The following is a 26,351-nucleotide window of genomic DNA, read 5'->3' on the forward strand; positions in this document are numbered from 1 at the left end:
GTAAAATCAAGCTTCCCCCAGATCTCTGACATGTGCTGCAGAGACTCCTCTTAGATATTGTGTGTGTAAGACAAAAGCAGAGAAACCTCCATAGCGTGATACCGTTTAAAAATCAACATTTATTTAAGAAACAAAGTATCACACTCACTTTTTCACATAAAGTACATAGCATTGCTCAATGAATAAGGATGAGGGTGCTGGTAACCTGTATGCACGATCTATGCTGAATGCTGAACCGAGCGGTCTCCAGATGATCCTCTCCCTTGATTGTATTACAGAAATTGGACGCCGTATAGCCCCGTCACGACGCGTTCCGTCATTTCCGAAGCCGGCACTCTGTGGTGGTGGCAAGCCGGGGGGCGTCCCCATAATTCGCACCAGTGATCCTTCATGAATGCACTTTATATTGCTCTTTGCATTTTATACCAATGGACTTTTATGGACTCCTATTGATGTGATTTTATGCATTTATGATTTTATGCATTTATGTATTATATCTGATTCATATCTTGGTATATTTGCATCATTTTATATATATGGTAAGAGGTTATCACCATCCCTGCGCTACTGAAATTCTAGTGAAAGAGCCAGATCTTTTGGATGAATTTTATCTTTATATTTTACTCATTTAAGTAGCAGCAATTTGCGTTATCTTTTCAGGTGGTTTGTGTTACCTGTATTTCCTAAGCGCAGAGGATCACAATATCGTCTATTAATTTAGCACAATCAGTGATATTTATATACATACAATTAAGAACTAACCTGTAAGATTTAGAAACTCTTTATAGTGAACCTTTTCTTGCTTAGCCACCTCAGCAGCATATACTGCCCTTTGCTTACTTACACGCTGCTCCATTCAACTAGAAGGACCAAGAAAGAGGCCTCCTCTCCTGGCTCCATGTGACAACTCTGGGACAATCATGAAGCAAGCACTATGATGTTCAAAAGGGAGTGAGTCACATGCTTGCTCATACCCAGATGGCTTAGGCAGGCCACACACAGTTTGGATCTCGGCCGGTTCGGCAGGAATCGGGAGAGATTTGAATTGTGTATGGGCAGGCTGAATGTACCAAGTTGATCCATCAACTTGGGTACAACCAGCATGCTGGTTTTACCTGCAATTATCACTAGTGGCTGCTATAGCCGCTAGCAATAATTCCTGTCTACTACTGGGGGGGGGGGGGAGCTAAGTGAAAATTTTACTTTACCTTCATAGATGTGTTTACTTTAATAACTAAGGCCACATGTTTCTAATACTTATTCTGACAACCTCCCTAGTTTCTAAACACTATTTTTTTTTTAACGCTGACCCTACATTTTATCCTGCCCAAATCTTACAGCTCATTATAAGCTGTACAAAGCAAAAAAGTTATACGAGTATGTGCATATACAAGAATGACCTACCTTATGAGAGACCAGCTGAAAGAAAACCCATAGTACTATGCACACAATGTACAGCACAATAGTGTGCTGATTACACAGACTAATTCCGCAGCAGAAAGCACCATACAGAGAAACCTGAAAAGAAAAATATAATTACACACAGCAGATGAAATTCAGTTTTTATATACATAAATAAAGGTACTATCAAACACTCCACAATAGGCTGAAAAGACGAAATATTTCACCAATTCATACGACTGATTCATATTTAGTGATGAGTCAGTAACAGATGAAAGGCTACATCATTGGTAAGCATCCCTACAACTGACCCTGCTGACCCCTTACATAGTCTAAGGTCAGTAAACTTTCACTGGACCAAAAAGACAAATGTGCTTACAGAAACTAACCAGAGTGCTTAAATAGGAAAACCTCAACCACCCATGATTTATGGGAGGAAGAGAAAATTGGGTTGGGGATTTTTAAGGTGCCAATAAACAGATAAAGATTTTAAAATATACAAAATTTATTGTTATATTTAAATTAAGAAAAACACAGATGTGAAAGACATAATAAACATACAAAATTAAAATCAATTTATAAGCTGCATATACACTCAATTCATAAGCAAAATATATATGTATTGGTATCACGGAGTAGTAATCACGACATGTTTCACCAAAACCGTTTCCTCAGGGGACAATTTGTGAGCTACTTCTTCAATAAGAGCCCATTCACACTAGGGCGACTTATGAGGCGACTTGTGTCGCCCCAGGTCGCTTGACATAACAAAAGAAATGTTAATCAATCAGTGCCGTCTTAATTGGCACTACTGAAGTCGCTCCGACTTCAGAAAAGGGTCCTGTACTACTTTGAGGCGACCTGTGATCCGACTTGTCCCATATACTTCAATGGGAGTCTGGACATGCTACAGAGCTGAAACTTCACAGATACACTTTTAAGACCCCGCAGACACTAAATCCAAAAAAAGTCATGCCTGCCTAAAAAAATGCCTGATAAATGCCTGCAAGAAAAAATGCCAGGTGGAGAGAAGCCGTATTAATGTTCTAATAAAAATTATAAGAAAAATTATAATTTTTTTGGGGTTCTGGACATGCTACAGAGCTGAAACTTCACAGGGACACTTTTTTGACACCCCAGACACTAAATCCAAAAAAGTCATGCCTGCCTCCAGAGATGCCAAAAAAATGCCCGATAAATGCCAGCAAAAAAAAAAAAAAAAAAAGGAAAGGGAAATTAGGTCACAATACATCATATTCTGATTGGCCAAATACAAAGTCCTACAAAGTCGTTAGGCGTCAAAGCGCGCCAAAGTCGCGCAAAGTCGCGCTGAAGTTGCGCTACAAGTCGCGCTAGAAGACGCCCTTTATGAGGCGACTTTTAGTGGTCACGGCAGTGTGAACCGGCTCTTAGAGACACATATATAAAAGTAACAATAAGAGACACATATATAAAAGTAACAATATCAATTAACATTCTACCACATAGGTCTTCCATATTACTAGGAGTATTAAACATTGGGTCAGAAGAACATAATTGGGAAAGAAATATTTTTTTCTCTCATTGTTTTGAATTGAATATAATTTTCCCCTTTTTGGATTACTTTTTGTATTTTCATTTTTTGTATATCTAAAGATTGCATATATGTATATTACAATGGAAGACATATGTGGTAGAATGTTAAGTGATATTGTTACTTATATATGTGTCTCTTATTGTAGAAGTAGCTCACAAATTGTCCCCTGAGGAAACGGTTTTGGTGAAACATGTCGGGATTGCTACTCCGCAATACCAATACATATATATTTTGCTTATGAATTGAGTGTATATGCAGCTCATAAATTGAATTTAACCACTTTACAACCGGAGGATTTTGCTGTCTTCCGTCCAGGCCACTTTTTGCGATTCGGCGCTGTGCGACTTCAACTGACAATTGCGCGGTCGTGCGACGCCGTACCCAAACGAAATTTACGTCCTTTTTTTCCCACAAACAGAGCTTTCTTTTGGTGGTATTTGATCACCTGTGCGATCTTTACTTTTTGCGCTATAAACAAAAAAAGAGCGTTTATTTTGAAAAAATAACAATATTTTTCACATTTTTTTATATGAAATTCCCCCCAAAAAAGATGTAAAAACCAATTTTTTTAAAAGTTTTTGGCCAATTTGTTTTATGCTACATATGTTTGGTAAAAAAAATCGCAATAAGCGTATTTTGATTGGTTTGCGCAAAAGTTATTGCGTTTACTAACAAAGGGAAAGATTTCTGTCATTTTTGGTGTTTTTTTTTTAACGCGTAATGGCGGCGATCTGCGATTTTTTTTGCGGGACTGCGACATTGCGGCGGACAGACCGGACCCCTGACTGACATTTTTGACACTTTTGGGGGTACCAGTGACATTACTGCAGTAATCAGTGCTATATATATGCACTGTTACTGTAAAAATGACACTGGCAGGGAAGGGGTTAATTTTATTGGAGAGGGAGGGGTTAATGTATGCCTGGTGCTTACTGACGTGTAGGGGGGGAGGTGACTATGTGATTCATGGACAGATCGGATGTCCAGCTATGCTGAACAGTCCGATCTGTCACTCCCTGTCACTATGGAGATCCGCCCGCTGTGTTTACACACAGCGGGCGGATCTCCAGACTCGATCCCCGACGATCGGGTAAGAGCAGCGGCGATCGCCGCTGCTCCTCCCCTGGCCCGACTCCCGCTGTGAATGAAAACAGCGGGAGCGAGCCTCCGGCAGCGCGCAAGCGCCGCCCAGAAGGGGAGGAGTCCAGTCACGTTAATACTACGTGACTGGACGATAACGAACCACTCTGCCGCAGTAGTATTACTGTGAGCGGTTGCAGAGTGGTTAATATTGTATGATTATTATATGTCTTTCACATCTGTGTTTTTCTTATTTTAAATAGAACAATAAATTTTGTATATTTTAAAATTTTTATCTGTTTATTGGCACCTTAAAAATCCCCAACCCAATTTTCTCTTCCTCACATAAATCATGGGTGGTTGAGGTTTTCCTGTTTATACAATTGGGGTGTGGTGCCTTTGGGTTCTTTTTCCAGATGCAATCTTCTATTCTCTAACCAGAGTGCTTGTTTCACTTGAAAACCTAAACCTAATTAGTCACTACAACCTTGTAAATTTTTGCTCCATTTTTTATCAATCAATATCAATGTGTGTGGATACTTGTTTACAACCAAAATAACATTCAGTGCCTCCTGAGAGCCCACAACTTTGAGGCAAACTCTGGTATTGGAGGTTGATTCGGTGTAAAATGTCATTGTCATAGCACATGTGACAGTATTGGCTGTATAAAAAAGGCTGTTTAGGTAATATGTTCTGTACATGAAGGAGCTAAATGCTTCCCCTCCCCCATACCTGGAAGCCTGTTCCATTACAGGAAGGAAGGACTCACACTAAGCAGTGAGGAAGCAAGGAAGCACAAGGAAAGTAAATATAAAATTCTGGGGATGGGGGCATTTAGGAGGAACTACCTACTTCCCATGGATGGGCAAAATTCTTTGAGCTAAAGTGGGCAGTATAAACTCTGCCATTTGAGAGTTGAATGAAGTTTACATAGACTTGGGCTATGTGTGAAACAAAGAGACCAAGTAAAATTGCATATGACCCATTCCTTACCTGTTCTTGTCAGACTGGCAGTTAATAGAGTTTGCAGGTAGCTGGCCATTAGAGTTGTGCAAACGGTTCGGCCCGCAAAAGTTTGGCCTAAACATCGCCTTATCGCCAGTTCAGTGAACACCCGAATTTGCAGGGCGTTCAGCGGGTGGTGCATGCTGGGTCGGTGACATCACAACGGGGTGGAGCCACCAAGTGACATCGCCAGGTGGCTCTGTCCCTTGCCAATATAAGAACTGTGAAACGGCAGAGCCTACATAGGTGGCCAGCCTTCATTGATGGCGGAGCGTTTGTTTTTTTTTTTTATGGATCCGGCGTTGGAATTGGGTGTTGGATCTACATCGGGAGACATTGTTTTTTTTTTTTTTTAAATAAAGGAATTGTCCAAAACATGTTTACTGTTTTTATTTACTTTTGCGGTTCGGGGAAGAACTACCAAACAGGGGGGTGATTGGCCTATCTCTACTGGCCACACACCTGCATACTCTATTATTAAAGGGTAACTCCACTTTTGTGGGGGAAAAAAATCAACAAATAAAGAAAGAACAATATAGCGTATACAATTGCAACACAAATCATATTGTAATTAAATGTTAATAAAAATTACCTTTCCTTTTTATTCTGCAGCTGTTGTAATTTTCTGAAAATGCAATGCAATATGGCTACCTGGAGCTGTACTGTACACAGAATGTATACTGACCACACCCCAGACACATCATACCATACACAGTTCAGAAGCTTTATGTATTTTGATGTCCAATAAAGTTTTATTTTATGCTTTCTATGCTGCCCAGGCTTTCCCCCGTGTTGCACTTCCCCCCCCCCCCCCCCAGTGCTGCTGGCTTTCCTGCTCTCCTCTCCTGAACATCCTGGGATGTTCCAGGATGGAGAGCAGGGGAAGGAGCTAGTTAATATGTCATTTCCTAGTCCTTTTATTTTCCAATTGAACTTAGTAAACACACTCACTCACTGTGTTCATTCATAATTGAAGCATAGTAAACTGTGTTTATTGTGCTTCAGTTTGTGAATCAACAGGGAGCCGAACAGTAAAGAGCACTTCCCATTCATTTGGTTGAACTGGATGTACTTGTGTCTTTTTTTTAAAACAAGAATAACTATGTAACTACACTATATTACCAAAAGTATTGGGACACTTGCCTTTAGTCCGTAGGGTTAAATATTGAGTTGGCCCACCCTTTGCAGCTAGAACAGCTTCAACTCTTCTTGGAAGGCTGTCCACAAGGTTTAAGAGTGGGTCTATGGGAATGTTTGACCATTCTTCCATAAGCGCATTTGCAAGGTTAGGCACGGATGTTGGATGAGATGGCCTGGCTCATAGTCTCGGCTCTCATTTATCCCAAAGGTGTTCTATCGGGTTGAGGTCAGGACTCTGTGCAGGCCAGTCAAGTTCCTCCACCCCAAACTCATGTCTTTATAGACCTTGATTTGTGCACTGGTGCGCAGTCATATTAGAACAGGAAGGGGCCATCCCCAAACTGTTCCCATAAAGTTGGGTGCATGAAATTGTCCAAAATGTCTTGGTTTGCTGACACCTTAAGAGTTCCCTTCACTGGAACTAAGGGGCCAAGCACAACCCCTGAAAAACAACCCTATATCATAACCCCCCTCCACCAAATAATTTGGACCATTGCACAAAGCAAGGTCCATAAAGACATGGATGAGCGAGTCCTGACGTCAACCCGATAGAACACCTTTGTGATGAATTCGAACAGAGACTGGGAGCCAGGCCTTCTTGTCCAACATCAGTGCCTGACCTCACAAATGCGCCTCTGGAAGAATGGTCAAGGATTCCCATACACACACTCCTAAACCTTGTGGACAGAATTCCCAGAAGAATTGAAGCTGTTCTAGCTACAAAGGGTGGGCCAATTCATTATTGAACCCTACGGACTAAGACTGGGATGACATTAAAGTTCATGTGCGTGTAAAGGCAGGTGTCCCAATTATTTTGGTAATATCCAGAGATGTATAGTAACGAAGTAGAACTACTTAAGTACTGTACTTAAGTACCGAAATGCGGTATCTGTACTTTCCTAGAGTAGAATTTTTTTCTCCTACTTCTACTTTTACTTCACTACATTTTTTCGATGATTTTGATACTTCTACTCAAGTATTTTTTTTTTGTGCTGCATAGTTACTCGTTACTTTTAAAAAAATTACCACTGCCAGAACAGTAGATGGCAGGTTGCATAAAGCTCCAAAAAATGTGTATAATGTCATTTGTAAATCAGCGCATACGAAAATAAAGGCTGTGTATAATAAAAGCTGCTATACCAAATCTTTCCAATAAAAAGAAAATATGAAACAAACAAATAAATGATGCTACAGTGCTTAAAGTGCATCAAGAAACTACTAACAAACACAGGTTAATCATTTGAATAAATCATTTGAAATAATAAAAAACAATATGATGTTCAAACTTTTGACTTCTTTCTTTAATAACTACATAACACAGTACTTGTACTTCTACTTTCAGTACTTGAGTAGAATTTTTTTTTCAAAACTACTGGTACTTTTTACTTTTAGTACTTAAGTAGCAAATTTTTTGAAAAAACTACTTGCAATACTTAAGTAAAAAAAATGTTGAATACTTTAGCCACTTAAGCCCCGGAGGATTTGGCTGCTAAACGACCAGAGGGCATTTTGCGATTCGGCACTGCGTGACTTTAACGGACAATTGCGCAGTCGTGCGACGCTGTACCGAAACGAATTTGGCGTCCTTTTTTTCCCACAAACAGAGCTTTCTTTTGGTGGTATTTGATCACCTGTGCGATTTTTTGATCACGCGCTATAAACAAAAAAAGAGCGTAAATTTTGCAAAAATAACAATATTTTTCCCTTTTTTTTATATGAAATTCCCCCCAAAAAAAATGTAAAAATCAAAATTTTTTAATATTTTCGGCCAATTTGTTTTATGCTACCTATGTTTGGTAAAAAAAATCGCAAAAAGCGTATTTTGATTGGTTTGCGCAAAAGTTATTGCGTTTACTAACAAAGGGAAAGATTTTTGTCATTTTTGTTGTTTTTTTTTTTAACGCGTAATGGCGGCGATCTGCGATTTTTTTTGCGGTACTGCGACATTGCGGCGGACAGATCGGACCCTTGACTGACATTTTTGACACTTTTGGGGTTACCAGTGACATTTCTACAGTAATCAGTGCTATACATATGCACTGTTACTGTAAAAATGCACTGGTAGTGAAGGGGTTAACTTTATTTGAGAGGGAGGGGCTGTGTGTGTCCCTAGGGGCGTGATTCTAACTGTGATTGGCTGTGGCTTCAACTGTATGCAGAGTGATCAATGGATCTACATAGTAGATCCATGTGATCAGCTCTCATACAGAGAGGAGAATGACAGGCAGCTTGTTTACACAAGCTGCCTGACTATCTCCCTCTCCCCCGCCGATCGCAGAGTGGCCGGCGGCGATCGGGTCCGCCGGTCACGCGCGCGGGGGGGTCCGTGACCACGCGGGAGCGGGAGCGCGCCTCCGGCGGCGCGCGCTCGCTCCCTAAACCCTCACAGGCGAGCGACGTAGACCTACGTCACTTTGCCTGTGAGGGGCTGACCGCCGCCGTAGATAGTCGTGCGGCGGTCGGCAAGTGGTTAGTACTTCTACTTAAGTAACTTTTTCTGCGAGCACTTCCACTTCTACTCAAGTCACTTTTTGATCGAGCACTTGTACTTTTACTCAAGTAGAAATTTCGAGTACTTTATACAAGTCTGGTAATATCATGTATGTGGCTTCACAAAGCCTGGGGACCTATCATTCACTGTCCAGTGCAGCTTAGAGATGCTGCAGAGAAAGGCACACGTGTTTCAGCTTTGGGGTACACACCTTAGGCCCCTTTTACACCAGCTTTACGATCAGGTCCGCCTGTCAGTTTTTCAGGCAGACCTGATCGGATGCTCTATGCACCCCTATGGAGCAGCGAATGTCAGCGGGGAAATCTCCACTAACACAGGCTGCTATCCGATCCGATTCGAGACAGATGGAAACCCTATTTTCCATCCATCTTGAGGATCAGATCAGATAGGATCGGATTAAATGGACAGGCGGTCCGTTTTCATCCCATTGAGGAGAGCGGGGATCTGACAGGTCTGTCTCTGCAAAGTAAGCGGATCTGTCATCTGCCTGCTCAGCGGGGATCAGCGGATCGATCCCTGCTGAGCAAAACTAAGTCCGCCGTGTGAAAGGACCCTAAATGCAATAGGCTGCGTACAACTATGTTTAGAAAAAAATCAAACAAAATAAACAAGCTGCATGGAATCTCATTCCTTCTCACACCCTATTGGCTGCCCAGTGGGATTTACCTTTTTCTTGCAGATTTCCCCTTCTGTCCCTGTGACCCAACAATGTATTCTAACTTACTGCAAGCCTAGCGGGAGGACAGCCATGACTGACAGCTGTGGAACTGTGGTACAAAATAAAGCTTTGGTAAGTAAATCAGCCATCTCTGGCAATGATGTTTAACCCTTAGAATTCTACTGAAATTATTTTCATTTTTGCCCAAATAATTTTTAATTTGCCCTGTAAAACATAGAGGTTGTTTTCTTAGGCTACCCATCGTTGTGTTATTTGCCCAGCTAAACAAAGATTACCTTTGATCTGTCTCTTGCAGTCTTCGCCTTCTTAAACTCGACTGTTAGAGCTATGAGCAGCGCCACAAACAGATTGTTTAGGCTGAAAACCTCGGCTGCAATGGACCACTGCCATGTTAGACGTGAAAATGAATATAACCCTGCAGCAAGGATTCCTGCCGCATATGAGCCAGAGAGCCTGCAAACATAGATAACAGAAAATCTCTTTTTGCTACAAAAAAAGAAAACTGTTTGTTATGCATCTTATATTATAGCTACAATCATCTCTTGCTACTGAGAGCTATCAGCTTGCTGTGTAATATTTCCACAAACCGAGTCATGACAATATTAATTAAAAAAGTACAGAATAATGGTAAGTGAGAGCAACTGTTTAATGTGCCATTTCCCAGTGTCATGGCCCTTAAGGTAGAATAGGAAGTTCTAAGCTGTCAAGACACTCTCCGAGCTGAATGGGAACAGCGGTCGCAACGCGTAACAAGACTATAATATTAAAATAAGTAGGAAGGAGAACAATAGATTCTAGTGTATGGGAAGAGGCAGATTCAGTGTCACAAAGAAGAAAGAGAGTTCACTGAATGCATGTCTTTGTCCTACAGCAGTCCCCTGCTTCCAACTAGGATATAACATAACTTGGGTAAGCGCCCTGTGGTCATGTCTTTTTTTATGGAGCCACCGCTGGCATCAAGTATTGCTATTGAGGTTCTACAACCATCCATTCTGATAGACATATTGCAGCAAGAAAACAGAACAAGCAATTTGATTGGTTGCTGGGGATATTGGCTTCATTTTTGCTCCAGTTTTCATAAATGAGCACAATTGCAGGCAAGGGCCCTTTTCAAAGAAGCTTTCTTAGAGACTTGAAAATACAAAATACAGTAGACCTTATGTATTAATCTAATTGCTGACACCTAATGCTGGCCATAGCTATGGCAGTTGTTGACATTTTCCATCATCTTTTGACTGAAAATACACCTGCAGGGCACTGGACTATTTATAGAAATCTACTGTCTACAGTTTAAATGGTTTCCCAGTATGAGTAACCAACTAGTAAAATCGGTGTGGAAATTAAAGAGATTGTGATTGATGTGAGTATTGTGGGTGCTTGTTTGTGTTTAAATGCTGATGGGGGCTCTTGCCATTCGAACGACTCAAGCCCAAACTTTCCTGGATTATAGAAACATAGAATGTGTTGGCAGATAAGAACCATTTGGCCCATCTAGTCTGCCCAATATATCTGAATCCTATGAATAGTCCCTGGCCCTATCTTATATGAAGGATAGCCTTATGCCTATCCCATGCATGCTTAAACTCCTTCACTGTATTTGCAGCTACCACTTCTGCAGGAAGGTTATTCCATGCATCCACTACTCTCTCAGTAAAGTAATACTTCCTCATATTACTTTTAAACCTTTGCCCCTCTAATTTAAAACTGTGTCCTCTTGTGGTAGTTTTTCTTCTTTTAAATATGCTCTCCTCCTTTACCGAGTTGATTCCCTTTATGTATTTAAAAGTTTCTATCATATCCCCTCTGTCTCTTCTTTCTTCCAAGCTATACATGTTAAGGTCCTTTAACCTTTCCTGGTAAGTTTTTTCCTGCAATCCATGTACTAGTTTAGTAGCTCTTCTCTGAACTCTCTCTAGAGTATCTATATCCTTCTGGAGATATGGCCTCCAGTACTGCGCACAATACTCCAAGTGAGGTCTCACCAGTGTTCTGTACAGCGGCATAAGCACTTCTCTCTTTCTACTGCTTATACCTCTCCCTATACATCCAAGCATTCTGCTGGCATTTCGTGCTGCTCTATTACATTGTCTTCCCACCTTTAAGTCTTCTGAAATAATTATTCCTAAATCCCTTTCCTCAGATACTGAGGTCAGGACTGTGTCAAATATTCTATATTCTGCCCTTGGGTTTTTACGCCCCAGGTGCATTATCTTGCACTTATCCACATTAAATTTCAGTTGCCAGAGTTCTGACCATTCTTCTAGTTTTCCTAAATCCTTTTCCATTTGGCGTTTCCCTCCAGGAACATCAACCCTGTTACATATCTTTGTGTCATCAGCAAAAAGACAAACCTTACCATCGAGGCCTTTTGCAATATCACTTATGAAGATATTAAACAAAATTGGTCCCAGTACAGATCCCTGAGGTACCCCACTGGTAACATGACCTTGTTCTGAATGTTCTCCATTGACTACAACCCTCTGTTGTCTGTCACTCAGCCACTGCCTAATCCACTCAACAATATGGGAGTCCATGCTCAAGGACTGCAGTTTATTGATAAGTCTTCTATGTGGGACAGTGTCAAAAGCCTTACTAAAATCTAGATATGCAATGTCTACTGCACCTCCACCGTCTATTATTTTAGTCACCCAGTCAAAAAAATGTATAAGATTTGTTTGACATGATCTCCCTGAAGTAAACCCATGTTGTTTTTCATCTTGCAATCCATGGGATTTAAGATGTTCCACAATCCTATCCTTTAATAGGGTTTCCATTAATTTGCCTACTATTGATGTCAGACTCACTGGTCTATAGTTGCTCGATTCCTCCCTACTACCTTTCTTGTGAATGGGCACGACATTTGCCAATTTCCAATTATGATTAACAAGTGCATGTCAGCTATCTTGAATGATAAAATGTGGATGTTTGAGAAAGTTTGGGACCCATGGATCAAGTACCTTATTGGAGATCCAAGATCCATACCCGATTAAAGCAGTTTCAGAATGGTGGGATTCGGCATGCGGGGTCATACCCTACTTTCCCTCTCAACTTCTCCCCTCTCCTCTTGCTCTCTTCTCTGTCTTTGCTATTTTATCTCTTAGGTCTTCTCACCTATTCCCTCTAAACCTAGAAAAGCCACTACTAACTCAGAGTGAAGACCAGCTTCTGGGTGACGAGGGATGCTGTTTCCTTTTCCTAGAGGTATAGGTCCTCTTCTATGAACATATTTAGTTACTAACAAGCGCATCCCCCAGCTGTTATGGTTTATGAGCTGGCCCTGAGCTTGGAAGCACAATTTGTAGTTGCTCTGACATTTAATGCACAGTTAGCCTGAAATGTGCCTTGTTAATGCATCATTTAGAGTTTTGAACAAGTCTTGGGGTTACCCCAATTAAAAGTGCACTCGATAATGACTGTGAAGATTCCTATTTGGAAGAACACTTTTCTCTATGTTTTTGTCATTCATCCCAAAGGTCTTCTATCGGGATGAGGTCAGGACTCTTTGCAGGCCAGTCAAGTTCCTCCACCCCAAACTCACTCATCCATGTCTTTAAGAACCTTGCCTTGTGCAATGGTGTGCAGTCATGTTGAAACAGGAAGGGGGCCATCCACAAACTGTTCCTACAAAGTTGGGAGCATGAAATTGTCCTAAATGTCTTGGTATGCTGACACCTTAAGAGTTCCCTTCACTGGAACTAAGGGGCCAAGCCCAACCCCTGAAAAACAAACCCACACCATAATCCCTCTTCCACCAAATGATTCGGACCAGTGTGCAAAGCAAGGCTGTTATAGCTGAAAAGTGTGGGCCAACTCAATATTGAACCCTACATACTAAGACTGGGAGGCTAATAAAGGTCATGTGCGTGTAAAGGCAGGCGTCACAATACTTTTGGTAATATAGTGTATATGTTTAGCGTAGTTCTTAAGAATGCAAACAGCACAAATACAATTTAGACCTAATCTGAAACATGACATAATGAACATATATGAATAGCTGATGGCTATATATTATACAGTCAGTTCTCAGTACTACAGTGATATACAATATGCACATGTAGAAAGCATAATGGAAAGGACTCATCAATGACTTAGAAGCGTTATGAGGGAAAGCTTTAAGGCTCAACTGAAGTCTTACAACTTTTTTCTCTTTATTGTCCTGTAACTTGCATAATTTTTGTAGCTGGTTATTTTAAAATTCCCTTCCTTTCAAAGGTCTTGGACTTGTATAACAGAGGAAGAGAAGAGCAGATTGAGAGTGCTGGTTCTAACTCTTTGACTGCAAAAAGTTGCAACCTGGCCAAACATAAAATAAAATTCAGCCAGTTAATCAGGGACTCCCCAAATTTTGATTGCAGTGTGGCCACTGCAGTTGAACAGAAATCGATCCACTGATTAACTTCTGTTCAACCCCCTTGTGAGATAAAAGCCATTCGATCAGCCAGGCTGAAGTGCTGATTGGTTTATTCTGGCAGCAGGGAGGTCTCCCTGCTATCAGAATACAAAAGTGCAGTGGGGTAGATTCCCCCATCCACCTCACGTGTGTGGATGGGGAATTGGTTCAGTTTTTTTTTTCTTCAACCCACTGTTTGAAGAAAAAAAAACTGACCTATGTATAGCCAGTCTTATGCAGGGTACACACTAAGATGTTAATTCAGCAATCTCTCCTGCTGAGCTATTGTATTTGGACAAGGGGACTGCCCCCCTGCCAGAATACTTGATCATTGCTTGCAGATATTGGCTAAGAGTGCTGGTCAGATGCTGGATTTCCAGCATGCCTGTTCGACAGAAGCCAGTTGTGAGACCAGCTTCTGTTGAACAGGGAGCTTTACACATGAGCCGAAAGTGGGCTTGTTCCTGACGAACCAACCTTTTTTGGCCGATTTTCATACCGTGTGTAGCCAGCCTTACTCAGGAACTCTGCACAACAAGTATCTAGTTCTATGACCATAACTGAATTTCAATAATTAAAAACTGATGCAAAGTCTAACAATTGGGAAGAAAACCCAAGAGATCAGGAGTTGCCTCAGAACTCAAACTCTTTTAACTGTACACAGGAGGAAGTTATGAGTGAGAAAGGCATTAATAGGGTTGGCAAAGTGGAGCACTCCTTTTTGGAAGCATCTTTGTATAAAGATAGAAAAAAGAAACATAAAAAGGTGTGCTAATCATTAGCTTACAAAAGGGACTGGTATGAAGGGATTGAAGGCATAAACAATCCAAAAGCAAATGTCCTAGATAACTGATTGGCAGTTCTAGGCAACACCTTAAAGGGTCTTTTCCTACATTTTCCATTTTTTTGTGAAGGAGCAGCACTGATCTACAAGACACACAATTTACGAGAATAGACTGTACTATAAAAAAAAATCTTGCTTTTATCAACGTATCTGGGACATGGTTTCAAACTTTGCGCCTGCGCTGTCAGACTACCATGTGCACTCCTTCAACTAGCTGTCAGGCTGTCAGATCAGTAGTTCCACTGCAAACCGAAGGAGCTCACTCAGCAGGCTGACAATGCTGCTTCTTATCAAAAAGCAACAGCTAAGCACTGTCAGCCTATAGAAGAAAGTGTTGACACAGGCATGATCTCTATGCAAAAAAACGTGCAACTGATTTAGAAAGGTAATTTGCTTAAGAAAAAGAAAACTGTATACAGCAAAGAATGATACTATAAATACTAAAAACGAATTAGAATTTACATATTATTTTATAAATCTAAAGTAGGTCATATGACCTCAGATTTCTAGTTACAACTAAAGTAAGAATTTTTTTTTACATCCTTCTGTGTTGGTCACAGCATTCAAAATCATTGATTTACAACAGTGACACAGGCTCTGATTAAATAACACACTTATTTTATGCCACAAGGTCCTACCAAATTTGAAAACTCCAAACAAAATATTTAGGTACAGGAGAGCAGTAGACAAACCACTCAATAAATTCAGCCATCTGCTTTCCTGTTGTAACAGATGTCTATTAAAGTGTCTTCTACTAATTGTGTCCGGGCTGTGGACAATGGCTGCAAATTTCAGCTCAGCAGGGATTACTGGAAAAACGTTGCGCCACATCTTTTTATAAAGTCATCTTGGTGGCTTAAGGTACTTGCTAAAATGTATTATTTTCAGTGTGTTGGATGGTTTTATGTGTGTTTTTAGTAAACATAAATCTTTGTGGTTTAGCTTTCCTATATCACTCTGAAAAGCACAATTATACCAGCTTGAATGTGAGTGATGATATAGGGTTATAGGCTGGTCTTTGATCTAATTGGGAATACAAGGGTGGAAGACCGCTTCACTCTACTTTTGCCCTGATCCTGGGTAACTTACACTATAACAGGAATGACCATCAAAGCAAATCTAAAACACCTGGTTGCATGGTGAAATCTTGGACCTACAGTCCTAGCCATCACTCCTTTCTGGATTATAAAGTGCAAATTTCTTTGCAAAAACAAAGTTTAAATTTCAGAATTAAACCATAACCACATTTGCAACTAAATAATTCCTCTTAGCCTGCTGTAGTGGCAGTTTTGGGATGATTAATACCTTGTGAAAATGAGAACCCTTTTGCTGGCGATAGACACAGAAATTGTCAGCCATTTTTTTAAACCAAAGTCAACCATATTTCCTGACAGACTCCATGGCAGCATACGTTCGGGTAGGCCCCGCTCCCTCTCCTACCTCATAGGACCCCACTCCTATAAATCTTTGCTCCCTTTCAGCATCAGTGTTCTTTTTTCGTCCTCCTCATACATATGGTTTTATGTTCCTACTGTTTCAGTCCTATACATGGAAGAAGAATGGGTCGTGGAGCCTCCGCTAAGCCCTGGCTATTAGCAGGGTATGGAGGGGGCAATAGAAGAGACCCTCAGCAGGAGCTCTGTGGTCTGGCCGAGAGAGCCCAGCTGCCACGGGTGGCCTAATTTTGCCCGAAGAGACAGTCCGGTGGTGTGCCTCTGGGACCCTTCTCTGCTTGGGCAGGGTGGTAAGCCCTGTTATGGGACCTTTTTCATTTGTTTATTCTTATTGTTGCTGTGCTATTTGTGTGCTAGTCTGTGGCTATTGTTCAGGCATATGTCAGGCCGTTTTTTTTTACTCACTGTCTGGTGTTTGGTCTGCCGTAGTGTCCTTTTCTGCATTGTCCGGTGGCTCCCGGTCTCGCCGCGGCCGCCGCTTCCGGGTTGCGCGGCGTCTCTGCGCATGCGCAGTAGCCGCCGGGCACTAGATTTGGTGCGCATGCGCGGTAGCGATCGGCGGCCGCGAGGCGGCATATTTAAATCCCTCAGTATGTCAGAGCTGGTGGGAAGGTCGGCACATACATACAGCCTCCCCCAGACTCTGACTGTCGTTCTGAGAGGTAAGAATCCTATTTTTAAAAGGCTTATTGGCAGTTTTTTTGCTTGGGGTTTAAGCTTAGCTCTATGTGTATTCCTTTTGCTTAGTTGTGAAGAGTTTCTTCGCCCCTTCTGTTGCATCGATATGGACGCTTCTCCACCCCCTAGTGGCCAGCCCGCTCATACCAGGTATGTGCTGGGCATTGAGGGGGGGGGGGAGGATTTGTGTGTTTTTCCCTTTTATATCGCTACATGTGTCTGTCTCCAGCTCTTCCAGGTCTGAACACCAGCCTAGCGCACGCAGCGAAGACAGACATTCTAAGTCGCATCACCGGCTCTCCTCGTCTAGGTCCAGGCGCAGCTCTCCCCATAGTAGGGGACGTGATGGCAAATCTTCTGGTTCAACACATCATGGCCGTTCAGAGTACCCGCATGGGAAAAAATGCTGGGGATGTGGTACCATGGTAACGGATGGCTCCTCTCTGTGGAAACCCTGTTATACCCAAGCCACGGGTGAAAGGGAGAATTCGGACCATCATATTGAGGAGGTGGTGCGCAGAGTCCTCAAAGACTCTCTAGCTGAATTACAGAAGCCAAGTACTTCTGCAGGGCCATCCTGCTCTCCGGAAAGAGATCTTCTGGTTCAAGATCCTTTTGAGTCCTCCCAACCCAGCCATCCTTCTATCCTTCCGTCAGAGTCCGAATCTGATTCAGATGACTCCGGTTCAGGATTTGAGTTCAGCCTTGTCTCCCCTCTAGTGAAGGCGGTGAGAGAAGCCCTTGAATGGGAAGAACCAGCTGTCTCCTTCCCGAAACAACGAAAATATTTCAAGCAGCTATGCAAAGAGCGCTTGGACTTTCCATTTCTAGGGGAGCTGGGAGATATAATTACAGAAGAGTGGAGCAAAGTGGAAAGGAAAAATTCCCTGACCACAAAAATGGCGAAGTTGTATCCATTTAAACAAGAAAAGGTGAAGTACCTGGAATCTTCCCCAAGTGTGGATGCAGCTGTGATGCGTTTGGTCAAACATGTCACCCTTCCAATGGAGGATACAGCCTCTTTTAGGGATCCGTTAGATAGGAGGATCGACGCTGACCTTAAACGAGCATATCTTTCGGCCGGCATGGCCTGTAAGCCAGCTTTGGCTACAATTTCTAAAGCCATGGAAGTCTGGATTAATGCCCTCGAGGGTACTCTCGGTGGAGTTTCGGAAGAAGTGCTCCAGAGCTCCCCAATCCAGGAGCTGAAGATGGCTGCGGGTTTTCTGGGGGAGGCATCTCTAGACTCCATTCGCCTTTTGGCTCAAGTTATGCTGGCTTCTGTTACGGCTAAACGCGCCCTGTGGCTTAGGCCTTGGGTTGCTGATGCTGCTTCCAAACAGGCATGGTGCCGGATTCCCTTTGAGGGTTCTTCCCTCTTTGGGAACAAATTGGATGCAGCCATATCTCGGGCCACTGGTGGAAAATCTGGGTTCCTCCCTCAGGATAAACGCCCAGGCGCTCAGAAGCGCTCTTTCCCGAGAAGACAGACCACCAATCATTCCAGGGAAGCACGCAGCTACAAACCAGGCAAGTCCTATGGAAGAGGTTGGAAGTCAAGGCAATCCACCTTCCAGAAAGGCTCAAAAGGCTCTTCGTCTGGTGACCGGGAGGCCACCAAATCCTTTTGAGGTTGGGCCCGTCCAGGCCTTCCCGGTAGGGGCCAGGTTGCTCCAATTTCGGGATGTCTGGGCGGCCTCGATCCAGGATCCCTGGGTGTTAAACATCGTGTCCCAGGGACATTCGTGGGCGTTCGACAACGTTCCCAAAACCAGGTTTGTCGCAACCTCACTTCCTCCTTCGGCAGAGAAAAAGAAGGTTCTTCTCGCTTACGTGGACACCTTACTGGCTCAGCGAGCTGTTGTGCCAGTTCCCAATACAGAACGAGGATTGGGAGTCTATTCACCTTTGTTCCTTGTCCAGAAGAAGAACGGCACCTGGCGCCCGGTAATAGACCTTACATATCTCAACAGGTCTATCCATCAAGAAAGGTTCAAAATGGAGTCCCTAGTCACAATACAGCATTCGATTCTCCCAGGAGATTGGTTGGCATCGATCGACCTAAAAGACACGTACTTCCACGTTCCTGTGGCAAGAGAGTACCATCAGTTCCTCCGGTTTGCTGTAGGTCATGCTCACATGCAATTTACGTGTCTTCCCTTCGGGCTCTCAACTTCGCCTCGTACGTTCTCCAAGACCTTGCTGGCAGTTGTGGCTCTCATCAGGACAAGAGGCGTCAGATTGCATCATTATCTGGACGATCTCCTCCTTCTGTCTCAGGACAGACGTCAGTTACTCTTGCATCTGGAGCTGGTGATCTTTACGCTTCAGGAATTCGGTTGGATTCTGAATCTAGAAAAGAGCCATCTGGTGCCTACGCAGTCGCTGGTGTTTCTTGGGGCACTGTTCAACACGGTGAAATGCTCCATTTCCCTACCAGAAGAGAAAATTTCAGTAGTCCAGAGCAGGGTGGCTCGAGCTCTCGCTGCCTCTCGTCTCACTGCTCGTCAGTGTCTAAAGGTAGTAGGGACGCTAGTAGCCACCTCACCCATGGTGAAGTGGGCTATGTGGAAGCTGAGACCCTTCCAGAAGGGGTTTCTCCAACAGTGGACGACGGAGAACTTGTCACAAGTTATTCACCTGACCCCATTCATGAAGGGATGCCTTCCCTGGTGGTTACGCCGTACAAATCTGACCAACTGCCACTCAATCGCTCCAATTTCCTGGATTACGATAACCTCCGATGCCAGCAGTACCGGCTGGGGAGCCCACTGTCTGTCCGAAGTGGCACAAGGCAGATGGAACTTTCCTGGTCACGGAGTGGTGTCCAACATTCTAGAACTACGAGCTGCCCTCAAAGCCCTTCAGGCTTTTCACCATCTAACGCAAGGGGCCTCAGTGCTGCTAAGGATGGACAACACCACGGCAGTGGCTTATGTCAAGAAGCAGGGAGGAACGCGCAGCATGTCTCTCCTCCAAGAAACAGAGCCGATTATGACATGGGCCCAGCATCATCTGGCCAATCTTTCAGCTGTCTTTGTTCCGGGAGTGTTGAATGTGGAAGCAGACTTCCTATCCCGTTTCCAACTAGACAACAATGAGTGGTCCCTCCATCAGGAGGTATTCAACTGGGTCCTGTCCCTGGGGATTTCGCCAGAAGTGGATCTGTTTGCGAGTCCACGCAACAAGAAGCTTCGGAAGTACTACACGAGGTTCAGAGATCCTCAAGCCTTCGGAGTGGATGCCCTCACGGACAGATGGAACTTCCAGTCTGCTTATGCCTTTCCACCAGTACCAATAGTACTCCAATTCCTGCGGAGACTGAAGATGGAGGAAGTAGAGATCGTGGCAATAATCCCCTTCTGGCCCAACAGGCCATGGTTTCCCTTGCTGACCCTTCTCAGCTTCAGGGATCCAATCCCTCTACCTCTCAGGTCGGACCTTCTATCTCAGGGTCCTACTCTGCACCCATGCCCTGCACGTCTGCACCTCAGGGCTTGGTTCTTGAGGAGGGGGAGGTTGGAAGCTCTCGGATTTCCAGAAGAGGTGATCCCGACTCTCATGAGTTCAAGAAGACCTAGCACCAACAGGGTATATGAAAGGATATGGGCCAGGTTCATGAGTCATCAGGCCCAGAGGTCAGGTCCAGTAGGTACACCTACTATTCAGCAGATTCTAAGTTTCTTGCAATCTGGTCTGGATCTGTCCCTCTCAGTTAGTTCTCTCCGGGTGCAAGTTTCCGCCATTTCAGCCTTCACCGGAATTCAGTGGGCAAGTCATCATCTGATTCAGCAATTTTTTAAGGGCGCAGTCAGGCTCAGACCTCAGAGAAGGCCGAGATTTCCAAAATGGGATCTTCCATTAGTTTTGGACTTTTTTTCTTCGAAGGAAGTTGCCTCCATGTCAATCAAGGAGCTTACATTGAAGACAGCATTTTTGGTGGCCATTACCTCCGCTAAGAGGGTTTCTGAGATACACAATTTAGGTTACAACGAGCCTTTTCTGACCTTCTTTCAAGACAGAGTGGTCCTAATCCCTATGCTGGGGTCAAATCCAAAAGTGACCTGTGTCTTCCACGAAAATGCTGAGATAGTTCTTCCCACCTTCAGAACTGATGAGGAATCTCCAGTCCATCCTCTAGACGTGGGCAACACTCTAAGTCAATATTTAGAAGCCACATCCTCCTTCCGCCAATCGGATTTCCTTTTCGTTCTTCTCCATGGCAAAAAGAAGGGTATGCGTGCATCTTCTAGAGCAGTGGCTGCGTGGATTGTTCAGGCTATCCAATGGGCATATAGAGCAAAGGGCTTGGCTCCTCCAGAGGCGATTACAGCTCACTCTACAAGAAGCGTCGCTACGTCTTGGGCAGCTTCCAAACACGTCGCGCCTGACGTGATCTGCAAAGCAGCATCCTGGTCATCTGTCAATACCTTCCTTTCCCATTATTGTATTGAACCTGCTGCTTTATCTTCCGTTAATTTTGGCGTTCAAGTGTTGTCAGTTGACAGTGCCAATTAAAGTTTTCTTTGTTCAGCATCTTCCCACCCGGGAGTGTATAGCGAGTTATTTCCCGAACGTATGCTGCCATGGAGTCTGTCAGGAAAACGGAAAATTGATATCAAATACTTACCGTAATTTTCCTTTCCTGATGGACTCCATGGCAGCAGGAGTCCCCTCCGAATTCCTGAGTAGGCTAGTTACAGAACACTGATGCTGAAAGGGAGCAAAGATTTATGGGAGTGGGGTCCTATGAGGTAGGAGAGGAGGCGGGGCCTACCCGAACGTATGCTGCCATGGAGTCCATCAGGAAAGGAAAATTACGGTAAGTATTTGATATCAATTTTCCGTTTTCTAAACATAACCAGACCTACGGTTTCATGGTTTCAATAGAAAGTGTTAACCTTCCTGGCAGTATGATGTCAGGAATTCTGTACCAAAAGCAGTACAATTTTTTTCATGGAAATTTGGCGTTATGTATTATAGGCCTACAATTCTTAGTAATTACTGACTTAAACCTGACCAAAACAAGACTCTAGTAGACATCCCAGATGTGATAAATTTGAAACACAAGCGCATGAATTATAATCTAATCAATAATATAATTTTATTATATAATATATATATATATATATATATATATATATATATATATATATATATATATATATATAATAAAATTATATTATTGATTAGATTATAATTCATGCGTTTTATATATATATATATATATATATATATATATATATATATATATATATTATATGTATATATATATGTGTGTATATATATATATATATATATATATATATATATATATATATATATATATATATATATATACACATACATACATACATACACACATATATATATATATATATATATATATATATATATATATATATATATATAATATAAATGTTATGTGTGTGTTTGTGTTTTGTGCAACGTTCAATGTTTGAATTTCCCTCCCTAGTTCCGCTCCCATGCAGCATTGCTGCTGCAGGGAACGGAACTAGGAAGTCATCATACCGACGGAGGACGGACAAGTGGCGGGGATCTCAGACGGCTGGCGATCACAGCAATGGGAGATCATCGCTGGATCGCCAGGAGAAGGTAAGAGACCACTGCGCGCTCTGCCCATCCACCCCGAGCGTGACTCGGGGATACCGATAACAGCATAGAAAATCCACCCCGAGTCACGCTCGGGGATACCGCTAGCCAGGTTAATGTGTATGGACCGAATTAGGTTTTGAACATCAACCTAAATTAATTAGGTCTTAATGAATTGGCCCTAATGGGTCATACACACTATAAGATTTTCTGAAGACTTTTTCCTTTAGACTTACCAAAACCAGATAATATGAGGTCAAACCTAAACACTTTCAATTTGTATGCAATCTGGCAGGCCCTTGCACTACATAGAAAAGGTAAATCTGAAGGAAAAAGTCTTTAGAAAATCTTAGTGTGTATGGCCCTTAAGAATTTAAAGGAGGCACCCAGGATTGGCTTTCAAAATATTAATTGTGGTGGGAGCTCTAAAATTTCAGGCACCTAATTACACAAAAAGTCAACATGCTAAAAGTCAGAGATCTGGCCTGTTCCCATACCGCAACACTCTATAAGTCCCTTGTAATGAAAAATCTCATTGCTAACAATCTCAACCTAGGTTTTACCTGTTTTGCCTTCCTTATCATCTCAGAAAGCGGAGGTTGAAATTTCTCTTTTGTGATGTTAGTGACAGTTATATGTGTGTAAATAAATGTCTTTAAATGACACACTTGGTACTCTACTGTTAGGCGTGTTTCATGAGTCTCCTACGTTTCTGGCAGATGACTTATTAAGTACATTAGATGAGTCTGGAAAAAAAAAAAAACTTTACATGTGTACCTGGCTTATGCATTTCTAAGTCATAAAACAGACTATAGTAAGAATTGTTCTACAGTGGAGTATCGTAATCTTCACTGACACACTTTGGTATTCTATCTGCCAGTTGGACTGCTTGTTGCATTGGAATGTAAAAATCTAAGGAGGGAATTTATTTTCCCTAGCTGTATATATATTGTGAGTAGTAAAACACCAAAGTAATCCAAGGTGGTCACTGGAGACAGAGAGCAAGAAGGGGAAGTTCTGTTATAACTTTTCCCAATCATGTACAGTTTTGCTCTAGGACAAAGCTGAAAGTCATCTTTAGGCCTCATGCACACTGGACGTTTTTACAGCAGCTGTTTTGGGCATCAGACATTTTTTTCTGCAGCCAGTAAACTCCCTAGCATGTTATCCTATGCGTCCATGCACACATAGGCTGTTATCAGCAGTTTTTGACAGGGGCGTTTTCTGGGTGGAAAAAACCCCAGAAGGCCTCATGCACACTGGACATTATCAAAACGCCAATAGAAAGCTGTAGCTCTAGAAGGAGTTTTTCAGCTTTTTTGCAGTAGCGTTTCACAGCTTTTTTTCAGCTGTAGTGGTTTTTTAGCAAAACTATACCCCCACAAAGCTTTCTGTGTTATTCAGCGTTTTTAAGCTTTTATCAGTGTTAGAGTGTTTTTACATCTGAAAAACGCCTCTTAAAACCCACTAGTTCAGGGGTTTTTTTCCAGCCAGAAAATGCCCCTGCCAAAAACTGCTGACAACAGCCTATGTGTGCAAGGACACATAAGATTACATGCTGAGGAGTTTACTGGCTGCAGAAAAAAACGTCTGACACCAAAAACAGCAGCTGTATAACCGTCCAGTGTGCATGAGGCTGAACTCTTGGGTTTTAAGAGGCATTTTTTTAGCTGTAAAAATGCTCTAATACTGAAAAAAGCTAAAAAAAAAAAAAAACGCTGAAAAACGCTACTTCAAAAAAGCTGAAAAACTCCTACATCTACAGCTTCCTACTGATGTTTTGATAACATCAAGTGTGCATGAGGCCTAAATGTATATGCAAATTGCATTGTTAACTGGAGGAGGTAAAAAATTAAAACAAAGTGACACTAAATTATATCCTTATTCTCCAAAAATAATCTATGCGCGAACACTACTTAATGTTCCTGTAACCTGTTTTTCATGAAATTGTTTCTTTTTTAATTTATTCAATTTTAAGTACAAAATACAGACATAAAAAAAACTTCATTATGTCAACTCCAGATAACATTCCTGGTATGGAAACAAAAGTGCAAATTCACTCTATGTTGAAATAAGGCAAGTAGTAGGAGTAGGCAAAAAACTGAGATTACATAAGTACCAAAGTGTATATGACATAAACCTTTTGTCAGGGACCCGCGGGGAGTAAGCATGTTAGAACTCAAGGTGACAAAAATAAGAACACAGTGATGTGGTCTTTCCCTAAGGGAGGGGGTGTTGATATTGTGGCGAACACCCATCATACTTCAAAGGGGAAGTTAAATAGACTAAAAGATAGGCAAGGTAAAGAAAAGAAGGGAAATAAAAGGAAAAGTGAGTGTGTGTGTCGGGGGGGGGGGGGTGAATGGGAGTGGCCTAGTTTGAACCTTATGCTGAGGGGTTCTGAAGTCACAAGAAAATGGTTTTGAAGGGGAGTCCAAAAAGAATATCCAGATACACCAAGTAGCTATGTACGTAGAAAATGTATCATGATGTCATATCAGACTCCGATTGTGGGGGCATCCATTGACTTCCAATGCTTGGCTATCACATTTCTGGCAGTTATTCAAAAGAAATATGCCCTTCTAAGTTGAGGAGATGGAGCCAGGCACGAGAGAGGGGGTGACGGATGGTGACTGGGTGGTGACGGATGGGGACAGGGTGGTGACAGAGTCATAGATTTTGAAAATGCTTGACAAGAAACTGTGTATTGCAGTACATGCCCAGCGGATGGGGCAAGGAGCCCTCCAAATGTCCACACCTCCAACTGTGCGGTGGGACAGATGCATGGATTCTATGAAGCATTGTAGTACAAAGGTACCCCCATGTAAGAATTTTGGAACTCTTCTCTTGTATGGCTGTAGAGACACAGGATATACATTTTGTTGAGGTCATTGCTTGAGAGTTTATTATTTAAATATCTCCCCCATTATTTGATATAGTAGGTGATCCCTGGGTGAGTATGATCTAGCAGAATGGCATAAATCTGTACAATGAGATGTGTTAACTGCTGCAATTGTACACAGGGATGTTCGAAAGGGGTTAAATCCCTGTCAAGAAGAACGATCCTAGAGAGGGAGGTAACAAAATCACAAAGCTGAAAATATTGCCACCACCCAGAGTGCCTCTCATTGAGAGCAATAGTTTAATTTGTTTGTTGTGTATAGCGGAACGGATTGGTGATATCTTGTCCAAATTAGAAAGTAGGGACATGGCACTCCTGGGGCAAACATGGGGTACCTATGATTTGTGTAAGTGGACCTACATGTGTGGAGAGTCACACTCCTTTAACCAGGGAATCCTATGTTTGTAAGAGAAAGGAAATACAGACTGGCAGCGAGGGGATGGGTGGGAATGGCAGGAGTGACTTTTCAAATGTTACCTATTGTTTGTCTAAGTTGTGGAAAATCCAGTCTATTATGTGTACCAGGAGGGTGGTTTGTGATAAAGCTCAAGATGTGGGAGACCCAATCCTCCATTTAGTTTTCTGTGAGATATTGTAGCATAGTTATGGGGGGAGACCCACCCAGATGTATGGGGGAAGACCCATCCAGATGTATTGGATGAGGGCTGATTTCATGGTAGAGAACAAAGATGATGGAAGGGACATCAGAATCATTTATAACAATAAAGAAAAAAATACATCTTAAAGAGGACTATTCAGCTGAACCACAAGTGTTGCAGTTTCAGTCTGGTTAAGGAGTAATGTAGCAGAGAAGAACACTTTAAACTAGTTTAGATCTCACAGATCTGTTGGGATGGGGACATTTAGGTATTGTATAGATTTTGTGGCCTAGCGGAAAGGAAAAGATCTCAACATAAATTATTGCGATTCGAGATGTTGAATCTAATTTGGGAGTAAGGTAATGTTGAGAGCTGTGGATTTATGAGTATTGACTTTAAAAACTTGCAGAGAAAAATGAAACGGCAAATTCCCACAGGAGAGAGGGAAGTGATATCCTCGGGTTTGAAATATACAAAA

General features: G+C 42.4%; 1 protein-coding gene across 1 annotated transcript in view; it reads right to left on the reverse strand.

Annotated features, from left to right (window-relative positions):
* The window catches only part of TMEM260 (transmembrane protein 260), a 126,918-nt gene that overhangs the window by 38,374 nt on the left and 62,193 nt on the right, over positions 1–26,351 (reverse strand). Inside the window, exons 5-6 of the mRNA XM_082275619.1 lie at positions 9,669–9,846; positions 1,405–1,518 (exon numbers count right to left, since the gene is read on the reverse strand). Of these exons, the coding sequence (XP_082131745.1) occupies positions 1,405–1,518; positions 9,669–9,846 (292 nt within the window). The remainder of the gene's footprint in view (positions 1–1,404; positions 1,519–9,668; positions 9,847–26,351) is intronic.

The sequence above is a fragment of the Pelophylax lessonae genome (genome assembly GCF_965119305.1).
Source record: "Pelophylax lessonae genome assembly, chromosome: 13".
Lineage (NCBI taxonomy): Eukaryota > Metazoa > Chordata > Amphibia > Anura > Ranidae > Pelophylax > Pelophylax lessonae.